General features: G+C 48.4%; 1 protein-coding gene across 3 annotated transcripts in view; it reads right to left on the bottom strand.

The window, feature by feature from the left end:
• The window catches only part of reln (reelin), a 95,533-nt gene that overhangs the window by 53,839 nt on the left and 30,509 nt on the right, over window positions 1-11,185 (bottom strand). For all 3 annotated transcript variants that reach the window (XM_076027392.1, XM_076027394.1, XM_076027395.1), the window contains exon 3: window positions 4,578-4,716. In XM_076027392.1, coding sequence (XP_075883507.1) covers window positions 4,578-4,716 — 139 coding nt within the window. The remainder of the gene's footprint in view (window positions 1-4,577; window positions 4,717-11,185) is intronic.

Raw genomic sequence — 11,185 nt, 5'->3', positions numbered from 1 at the left:
CATTAATACAAGAACTGCCAAATTGTGTGAAGGTGGACTGGGTCAGATTTGCAGCATGGCTGGATTTGTGATATGAGGAACCTGGAGGTGGAACAGATTTATGTTCCCTGTCTGGCTTCACCTTCCTGCCCAGTATTTCAACACGAACCTGCCAAAAAAAATGTGAAATTTCCCAGACACATATTTTATCTTCTATTACCCACCAGCAAAATTAAGAATCCTGAGTCACGTTACCGCAGTCGCCACAGGCAGGCGAGAAGGAGGACGAGGAGCTCATTAACCAGTCGCTTTGTCCCCATTCGGACTGAAAGATCGACAGGAAGTCGATTGACGATCGATGATGGGAAGGATGAGGGAAGGGAAGGGAAGGGAAGGGAAGGGAAGGGAAGGGGAGGGAAGGGGAGCCAGCAGCCCAGGGAGCGCTCAACCTACAGCCTGAACTCTGACCGTTGACCTCTGAATAATAATACCAGCTCTCCGTCATCCTGCCAGCCAAAATCAAAATCTCAAGCCCGGATCGATGGAGGGATGAAGGGATTTATGTTACAAAATATTTTTTTTTAGGAACAAGCCTTCGTGTCACCGACTCTCAATCATACAGACCAGACTCCAGACACCTGACAACAATAGCTGCAGTTTCTACAGGCCTCTCAGAAATAGCCACATTACTGTCAATATGTTGCGTAGATCCATTTTTCATATTACGTGCGTTCAATCATATGCAGAGAGAAGCCCTTTGTGACATCACAACAGTCCAACAGAGCATCAGTTTTAGCAGGAAGCTAAAAACCCATCAGGCGGGCTTGCGAGAAACGGGTTCAATATGATTTATTGTGGAGGGTTGTTGGATAAATAACCGTGCAAGGCCGCTCTGCTGGAGTCTAAGATGGGGAGAAAAAGCACTGAAAATGTTGTTCCTGAATGCCGGTGGCGTAAAATGTAACAAGGACGGCGGATGAACACATAAAGAACCTGCGGCAACATTAAAAGGGGCCTGAAGCCTGCAGACGTCCGCCTCTACCGGGGGAGTATAAAGTAATCAACACGTTCTCAAGGCAGCGCGGCTCTGAAAACACATCACACACACACACACACACACACACACACACACACATGCAAACACACCTACACCTACACCATGCTTTAATAGCCCATAAATGGCTTTCAGAGTTTTAAACTTATCAGCGATGCTCAAACGTGCTTCTTCTGACAGCAGTCAGTGTTATAAACTAGACCGCGTGCACATCATCACACACACACTTACACACACAAATACACACACGGTGCCAGCAGTGCACTGCCCCCGAGGCTGTAAGTGAAGCAGAATGAAGGCAAAGAAAGACGGAGACACAGCAGAGGAAGCTTTTAACCATTCTCACCTCTGCTAAGTGCAGCAAAGCATTCAGGACACACAACCGGCGCGGCTCGACAAGGGGAATTAAAAAGTGGGGCACATCTCTGTGTGTGCGTCTGCTCCCCCCCCCCCCACCATCATTAAAGCCCGAGTTGCTTTGCATACAGTAGCTGTGCCGCCGGCCTGAGGTTCGACTCGGCCTTGTTTCAACGATGCTTATTTGATTAAAAATAACAGTTAGCAGATATAACAAACGACGTTTGCTTGTTTTAGAAAAAAAAAAAAAGAGACATGAATACACTGAACGTAATGCCGAGTGGGCGTGTTTCAGTCAGGACTGTGTTTTTCCCCAGGTCCCTTTGTTCCACCTCCACCCTCTGGCTCCACCCTCTCCACGCTCCACCCTCTCCACCCTCCACCAAGGCCTTCCCTGCTCTTTAGGCGGCAATTTACAGCCACCGGCAAAATGAGTTCCTGCGCGCGCGGAGGGCCGCCACACGCTGCACTCCATCACAGCCCTGCCCGTGATGTGTTGCCGGGAACTCTCTCCCTCACGATATTGCCCATAAAGCTGCTCACAGGTCCCATATTGATGCGGCGGCGGCGGCTGCTGCAGCGGCGGCGGCGGCGGTGGAGCCGCTCCGGCCCTGTTGAAGGACATCACATGTCTGCACCTTTAATTTAACACTCACTGACACCACGGCTGAGAAACGCTCGTTGTGTGAATCATCGTGGAAGGAGTATTTCGAGCAGCGCGCCGCGGCATTACTTACATGTTGTATTGGGGGGAAAAAAACTAATAAGGAAAAAAAAAGAATATTATCTAAAATATTTTTGCCCGAACTTTTACAGGGTTTTTATTCTGTTTCTTCAAGAAAAAAAAAAAAAAAGAAAAGAAAATCATAAAAAGTTATTGGAGAATTCATAAAAAGGAGGTTTCCAAGGCTCTCTTATTAAAGAATCCCCTGCTGAGTTTATATATCAATTCAAAAGTTCAATGTCAAACACATTTCAGAGCTGTATATTTCACTCCGGTGCTCATAATGGATGACACTGAAAGAAAAAAAAACAAAACTCTTCAGATCACCTGAAAGTAGCAGATTTAGCCCTGTGTTTGCAGCCTCCGAGGGGAGAAAAAAAAAAAAAATCCCAGTGAGTTTGAGCTTGTTGTTGGTGACAAGCCCGAGCCGTAGAAAAATGTCTGTGATGTCGGCGGCGGCGGACGATGAGGTTCAATCTGGTCACAAATTCTACTGGGGTCATGTGACTGACGGCGGGAAGGACAGTACTGGTGGAGGTGGGAGCTGCCGACTGGAACAGGGTGCAGTGTGTGTGTGTGTGTGTGTGTGTGTGTGTGTGTGTGCGCCAGCTGGAGTGTGACTGGCTGACTTTGATAAGGTCAGCCGCAGAGGCCCCAGTTGTCATCCAGCGGTGCCCCCCTCCCTCCCCCCACCCATCCCCTGCCGTCACCAGCACTGGGTCGCTGCAAAAAGCAATGACACACACACACACACACACACACGCGCACACGCACACACACACACACACACACACACACACACACACACACACACACACACACACACAGCGAGGAAAGACCAAATCCTTGTAAGCTGACACATGCTCAATGGTAAATGTGTTTGCTGGCAGAGGGAGAAGCCAGTAAATCTGTTTGGCTGACTGGATTCCGTCTCAGTGGCAGCTCCACTTCAGCAAATTCCCCGACTGAATCCTCCTCTGTCTGCCTCTCTGTCCGTCCGTCCGTCCGTGCACGTCTCTGCCCGCCGCTCTGTCAAGTCCCTCCAGGAAACTGATTTGTGGGGGGGGGGCTTTGCTGAGTTCTGCTGGAGAGTCTGACGGTTCCTAAATGAAAACACTGACGTGCAATTTGCAGTTCCTTGAGTATTTCGGAGGAGAGACTGTTGGCGTCCGCCTTCACAGTTTTATTTGAGCATCTCAACGTTTAAATCCAACGCGGCCAAATGAATTAAGATTCGGTCTAACGAAGCCACCATCTACAGAGTAAGTCCGGTAGAGTCCTGAGTAGGAGCTCTACAACGACGAAAGGGCGCACTTTGTACTTGTTCCAGCAGTAGCAGTAGCAGCAGCAGCAGCAGCAGCAGCAGCAGCAGCAGCAGCAGCAGCAGCGGCAGCAGCGGTGGCTGCTAATTGCATTTTGACTGATTACCAGCGTGAGGCCGTAAATCAGCAGCTAGGAGAACTACAGGGAGGCACAGAGCTGGAGGAGGATTCCAACAGATGGACACGGAAAAGATTTTGAAATTGGATGAGTAGACGAAGGAAGTCTAACTAACAAGAAAGGGAGAAAAAGAGAAGGAGAGAGACGTTGGAGCAATGTTCAAAGCTACTGAAGCTGGAGTGTGAAGCAGAATCTAGACTCTGACTCAGGAAGGCTGTTCCTGCCCAGAAAAACAAAGACAAGCACTCACAGCTGCTTATGTTTTTATGCTGCTGAAATCATCAGATCAAGAGGTTTTATATCTGTGTGTGTGTGTGTGTGTGTGTGTGTAAATGTCCTGCTAGCAACAAGGTTAGCTCAGCAGACACTGAAAGATAATCCCAGTGAAAGAACTGCTCTTCCTTTATCAAAACTATCCAAGCAACAGCCCTCACACCTGTCGTCAAACACTCCAGTGTGATCCATGTCAGCGGGCTCTGTTTCACGAGTCTATCAGGAGAAGATCTCACTGGAAGCAAACGGGACAAATATTCAATATTCCGAGTCTGCCGTCGCCGCCGCCACCAGGGCGCCGCTCCCCTTCAGTGCGAGGTGCTTGTTGCTTCATTAAACTCTGGCTGTCACAGACAGTCGGGAGGAAATGAGGAAGAAGTTGTCAGGCTCTGATAAAACACTCGTCACTGCGCCGTCCTCCCCTGCCTCTTCCTCCTCTGAAGGATTCTGATCACAGGTTTTCTTTTTTTTCCTTTTTTTCCCTCCTGCAAGACTTCAGTCCCAGAAGCTGAGCTGGATTTCTGGCAGGGCGGCAATTAAACATCTGCAAGTTTTGCCTCAAGCGGCCGTGATTTCAGTTAATCAACCTCCAAACTGGGCTCTTCAGCTCGCCAGCAGATATCATCTCTGTCTTGGCTGAACTACCGGCAGCCGTCAGGGTTTCTCAATCGCGCAGCCTGCCGTTTGTGTTAGCGACGCCTCTCTTCCAGACGCTCTCACTGTGCTGTGCTGTGTTGTCCGTGCACTTACAGGAAGTTGACGCAGCCGGTGCCCGGGGGCGGGGCGATCCAGACGAAGCTGAAACTGGAGGCCGGCTGGTGGCTGACGTGCGAGGCCACCACGCTGCAGACAAACTGGGTTCCTGCGAACTGCCGCTCGGGCATCACACCTGGACGGGACACAGGAGGAGAGATTCAGTCAGAGCACTTTTCACCCAGCGGTGTTTATTTTCTGGTTTCCTTCAACTTCCACTGTGGCAAGTGAAATAGCCCTCGTGGCATTTCGATGGTTGCGCAGTCATATCGCGGCGAGCTCATTTACGAGGCCGCGGCCTCTATAGACTGCCTGTGGCCGAGCGGCAGTCCCCGCAGCCAGAGACCAAAACCCAAGACAAACAATTCCTGTAACATAGCTGCGGCGGAGACGCTGATTTATATCCACCCAAACAAAGAAAATAGGAATTTAAAAGAACATTTTTTCCCCCATCTTTTTTTAATAAAAATGATAAATGCGCAATGACCTTTCAGGGTTAAGGATAAAAATGAATTCCATGTTCTTGCAGTAGACCTGCTCCCTCCAAAGGCCTTTACACAGCAGCAGATGCTCTTTTCTTATGCTAGTAAGAAGGAAGGAAGGACGGAATACAGGAAGTGGAATACAGTAGGACTCTGGTGCAGGGAGAAGGGATTTAATACGTTTCAACTTCTTACCACTCTTGTTTGAACATGTTTGTACTGATTTTTGTCTTTCACTGTATGTTTCTTTTCTTTTCTTTGATGTTCAAAATAAATTCCTAAGTCAAATCAAATCAAATCAAATCAAGTAATAAACAAAGAAAATATAGATTATTTTTAAATATTTCAAACTATCAATATAGTATTTTCACAGTAGTGCCAATTTAATCATTCAGATTCTGCCATTTTTCCACACTTGCAAACACAAACATCACATTCGCTACGCTTTGTAAAACCGTGATTAAATAATAAAGTGGTTGTGACACATTAGAACTCATTAAAGTGAAAGATGAACTAGATGAGGGTGGTCATGGTCAAACTAGCTGAGGAAAAGAACTTCCGACAGAGAATATTTATAATCCCTGATATTTCTACATACGTGCCGACCTCAACACCTTCTCCTTGCTTTCAATTCAACTCTGCACTCTTTAGATGTCGAGTTGTTTACGTTTTTTTGTGTTGTTTTTCCATTACTCTGTGCTTCTTCTCACCCGGACCCTCCTCTCCTCCACTCTCCACAGACACATTCTGTGTCGTCCCCCCCCACTCGACCTTCCTTCTCCTCCTGACACGGTGTAACCGTGGCCTTATTAATGAGGCTGTGCGTGCGCACAGCTTTGATTGCACCCGCGGAATGACATCATGTCACACAATCTCGGCCGCCTGTCGCAGGTGGGCGGGGGGGCGAGGGCAGGATGCCTCCAGACTCATCCATCACCGCGCAGACACACACAGACGCACAACAATTTAATAATTTACTGTAACTAAATGGCTTTTGTGGCTCGACGGAAACGGCGGAACGTGCGGGGAGGCAGATAATCTGGGAATTGGCTGGAATTACACAACACTGAGTCGGCAACACGGTTTGTTGGTCCAGTGCGCGCCGAGCAAAAAAAAAAAACAAAACAAAACGCATTTAGCCAGTTTAAAAATGCATCGACGTCCCATCTGTGCTGCTGCAGTGTTTCACCGCGACCTGCAGACACCATCGTCCTCTTCCTTCTCCTCCTCCTCTTCCTCCTCCTCCTCCTCCTCCGAAAACATAATCAGCCGTGATTAATAACGTCAGAGGCTTTTTTTTTTTTAATGCCCTCTGAATCAATGCGCAATGAGTCAGTATGCAAATGTCCCGTGCGTGCGTGCGCGCGTGCCCGTCTGGTGTGTGTGGTTGAAAACTAATCATTTGAGGAGAAATAATTTCGCCCGTCGCTGACAGTAATAGATGTGGCCGTGCAGGCTGCATTTATAAACACACCACACGCGCCACGCGTGCGCACGCACAGTGCGGAAGGCGGCCGCGTAAATGTTTCTGTTTGCCTCAGCGCTTTGGGTCGTTGCACGCGATTGATGCTGATGTCTCTGCGCGAGCGTGTGCACGTGCGGTGTTGGACAAATAAATCCAGGCGGCTTTGTAGCGGCATGAAATATTAATAATGATAATCTAGAGGGGAAAAAAGCAGCGATTATCGCAGTTCTTCACCCAGTGGTTGAGGGATACGGCTATAAAGTCACACCCAGTCCCACCCAGAATTTTATTTGCTACAACAATATACAACACGTCGGTATTTGTTCTGTAGCTTAAATGGAAGAAAAAAACTGATCAGGCAGTGAAGTTGAGCCAGGTTGGTTTCGGTTTGGTGATTTTTTTTTTTTGTCTTTTGTGTACGTAAGTTCTTCGCCAGCAATGGTGTGCAGGTCTGGGAGGCTGAAGGCCAAAATACTTTGCAACAGATATCTGTTCTGTTTGTTGACTTTCAAATCCAAATGTTGCCGCTGGTTCAGTTGGAGCCCCGTCCATCAGTATGAACACACAGTGAAGCCGCTCCTCCTCCTCCTGCTCCTCCTCCTCCTGCTCCTCCCCCTCCTCCTCCTCCTCCCCACTCCCCCCAACTCAAAGTGAAAAGCTCATCACAGCTAAACAATCTAAAGGCCTTTTTTACGCAGCGATAACATCCATTGCGTTGCGTTATCATTACGCAAAAGTGCGGCCGCAGCCGTGTGGGATTGACGAGCCGCCGAGTGACACACGGCCGCCGTGCAGTAACCGACTGACGCATGATCGGCCACTAACGACGCTGCAGCTCTCCGCGGCCGCTGCCTCTTGCTGTCATGACCTCAATCTGCACTGTGGACAATCGGACACAAAACACACACGACAGTAATTGCTATCACAATAGTGTCTGAGGCCGCTGCCACTGCTGCTGCAATTGGTTGGTAAAGACCCTCCACAGTCATGCTTCTTTGCCACCAACGTATGGAACACACACAGATCTCAGGACCCACAAATCTGCTTTAATAAAAAAATAAATAAAAAAAAAAACCTCTTTCCATTTCCACATCCAATTTTGCAGTGGAGGAAGAGGGGAAAATGTAATATTTTGCGCCCAATTGCAGCGACGGAATCTTGAGAAACCCCGCAGATGTGCATCGCGCCAGATTAGCTCTTGCGGTGGCAGCAGCGGGACGGCAGCAATCATGGAAAACTGCCGCAGCTGAGCGGCAGGAGCAGAAACAGTGAATCACTGTGGACCTGGGAATATTCCAATTTGCCGTGTGTAAGAAGAACCCCTTGTTTTCTTTAAGTCTACAAGCATTTCCAAATGAGGTCAAAGAACAAATCAACAAAAATAAAGTTTTTCTTATAATGTAGCGATAAATGAAAGAGAGCGGGCGGATGGGGGGGGGTGTGGGGGGGGGGGGGGGGGGGGGTGGAGGGAGGGGAAAGAGGGGGAGGACCTGTGGTTCTGGCTGCAGAAACACAGCCGTGGCAGGTTGAAGATGAAAAGCGGGACTGATAGACCGGAGGACACGGCGGCGCTGGGAATCCACGGCGCTCGCAGAATTTCTATTCCCACTTGAAAAACACGCTCGGGCGTAAAAATGCAAATAACGACGCGAGGCTCTTTCATGTCTGGGCGTCAAGAGAGAAAGAAGCCAGAGTGAAAGGGGGAGAAATATTTCTTTTTTTTTTTTTTCTCTTCTTATTGTAAATGCTCCAGCGAAAACAGGTCGTGCTGTTTGTGGCCAAAGCGGGGGGGGGGGAGTCGCACGCTGCTGTTTTCCATATCATCATAGTAACATATTAGTAAAAATAATACATCCTCAGAACAAAGGTTTGTCCTCAGTTGGTTGTACTTAATTGTACAATTACAATAAAGAATTCCAATTCAATTCAATTCAATTCAGAAAAATTTAAGTTCATAAAATGTCCATAATAGTTGGCTGGCGACAACAATGTCTGAACTACATAAAAATATCATGTGATCATTGTAAGATTGAAATGTGGTTGGTCTGGTCTGGCTGTCAGACAGCTCGTCTGCCGATAATAATCAACAGCCGTGTTTTCATTGTGTGTCGTGTCAAAGATGCCACGCTACCGACACAACGGCCCAACAGGTCAGGTCAGTCGGTCCAGTGACCTGCCCGTGACCGGTTCAGACTCCTTTAGAGGCCACTTCTCATTCACTGGGCCGCCGTGAGGGGCGGGGCTCTCCATGAATTGAACAGTCAAATGTACATGCGCGCACACAAGAAAACACACACACACACACACACACACACAGCTCTTTCACATGCAGATTGGGACTTTTATGAACTGTCGGCAGTGATTAATGAGGAGGGAAGATGACCAGCTGACTCCCACAGTATGACTGGACACACACACACATACATACACACACACACACACACACACTCAGAACACAAAAGTCTTGCATCTATACAAAATGCGTCCGGAGGCAAACTTCAGAAACAGACAGGAAGTTGGACTATGAGGATTTAATGGCTGACGCGGCACTTGTTGCATCGCCGGCCAAAAACAACACAAATATCCCCCCCACCCCCCACTCCCCTTGTGGTGATAAAGTCTTTTTTTAATGTAGAAAGAACAGAAAATTGGAAGTTGAGCCCTTCCTGCGTCGTCCCGTTCAATCTAGAGTTGCAACGTCTGCCTGCCTGCCTGCCTGCCTGCCTGCCTGCCTGCCTGCCTGTCGGCCGGCTCTGGGTTATTGGAAAAATATGCAAACACTTCAAGTGGCGCATCTGTTCGTGTCCTCTGTGACACCTCTTTGTGCGGAGACGGGATTGTGTTTGTGTGGGTGTTTTTTTTTAATCTGTCTTTATGCCTGGAGTTGCCCACCTAATGAGTTTTCCACAGCCGGCCTCGGAAAAACGAGCTCGGGAAAAGTCAAATGAGATGGAGTGAGAATCGTCCCCCCGCTGGAGCAGATGGCCAATCGGTGGCTCCGCCTGGCAGCCGCTCGGTGCCGCACGACCAGCAGGAGGCGGTCTGACTGGCAGCGGAGCCGCTAGTTAGGCCCGGCGTCAGAGTGGCCGGGCTTTGAGAGCCGCCATTGCCATCGACGAGCACATTTAGCCGAATTGGTTTGGAGTGCGCAAGCACACACCATTTGACATCTGGTGGGGATTTTTTTTTGGGTGGGAGCTCATTTCACTCCTCCAGCAATGTCTGGCTTGTTGAGCGACAAAAAGACCGTTAGCCCGAGTGATCTCTCTTTCTATTCACCGTCATCAACGGCTTAACGCGTTTGAGTTTGTCCCCCTGCGAGATTTCTGTCAGGAAAAGGCAGCGAGGAAACTGCTTCTGAAGAATTCATTCTCTGTCTCCTTTCTTGAGCAGTTTGGGGGAATTGGTTGGACTTTCCCGTCGTTACTGCAGTTGTTATTGATCAATGGACGAGCAGCTCTTATGAGATGTGGAGTCGAGCTTGAGGGACTTAGTGTAGTTCTGTCCAAATCTGAACCAGTCCGGGAAAACACTAGCGAGTGTTTTCTAACAAGCTAACTATTAGCTAGTTAGACCCCACAACCCTGGTCTGTTTCTCTGCCTGTCCGTTGCTTTATGTCAATAGCTGAACTTAGAGCGGCAAAAGTTCTTATCTGAACGGGTGACTTTGAGTCATGGTTTTACCTTCCCCTTTCCTTTCATAAAGTATTCATACTTGTTCAGGGCACCTTGTAAACGATGCATTAATTATATTTTACGAAAGCTGGAGTGGAAACATTTTCATTTGTGTTTTTAAACACACTCTGTATGACAAGATCATGTTTTCCAGGCACCAGTGACAGTATTACTCCCTGACTGGGAACTGTACTGGCTTTTATTACTAGCCAAACATTTTCAGCAGGCGGTAGCATCGCTCAGCTCTCGCGGTTTGTTAAAAACAATATTTTGTTAAAAAAGACGCTAAAAACAAACCAACCTGTCGTGAAAACTTGGAGAGCAGTTTTCATCAGCACGGAAAGTGCAGCGACAACAGACACTCAACAGAGACTCACGAAAGAACAAGAACGCGTGTGTGTGTGTGTGTCTGTGTGTGTGTGCACGCTGATCAATCTGTTTTAATGAAAACCAAGTGAGTTAGCGTAATGCGGCCAGGTTACAATCTAGATTTGTCACCACTTAATATTGTCTTTGAGAGAGGCGGCGGCAAATTGAAAGGCTTTAATTTGAAGGATTAACGACTCACTCATACACATGTTGTCCTCTGATTAGGTTGTGTGCGCTTGTAAGCGGAGATTTACACTGTTGCCAGGCCTGACAGGCGTAATCAGTAAATAATCTCTCCAGTTTAATGTCCATAACTGGCCAGTCGGCCCATTTGTGGTGCAGGCTGACGACTCTTAAAAAGCCTTCATCTTCACACCTGACTGAGCATTAATAATACGCGCTACTGAACAAACGGCGGCAAATGTATGGGAATCTGTCACACGCTGGAAGAATGCGTCTGTCAACACGTTTGAAGAGGGGGCCACACAATGGCCGCATTAAATGAAACATCACAGCGGCGGTGACAGGCCGGTGGGCGGGGAGCCCCTCGCACTGGGCGCCGCCCACAGATCCATCGCCGTGCGTGCGTGTGTGCGGCCGCCGCCGTCGCATTC

Source organism: Nelusetta ayraudi, unplaced genomic scaffold, assembly GCF_046127955.1.
Source record: "Nelusetta ayraudi isolate G7.1 ecotype Tasmania unplaced genomic scaffold, CSIRO-AGI_Nayr_v1 ptg000020l, whole genome shotgun sequence".
Lineage (NCBI taxonomy): Eukaryota > Metazoa > Chordata > Actinopteri > Tetraodontiformes > Monacanthidae > Nelusetta > Nelusetta ayraudi.
Note: the sequence above shows the minus strand (reverse complement) of the source record. Positions and strands in the feature narration are given on the sequence as shown.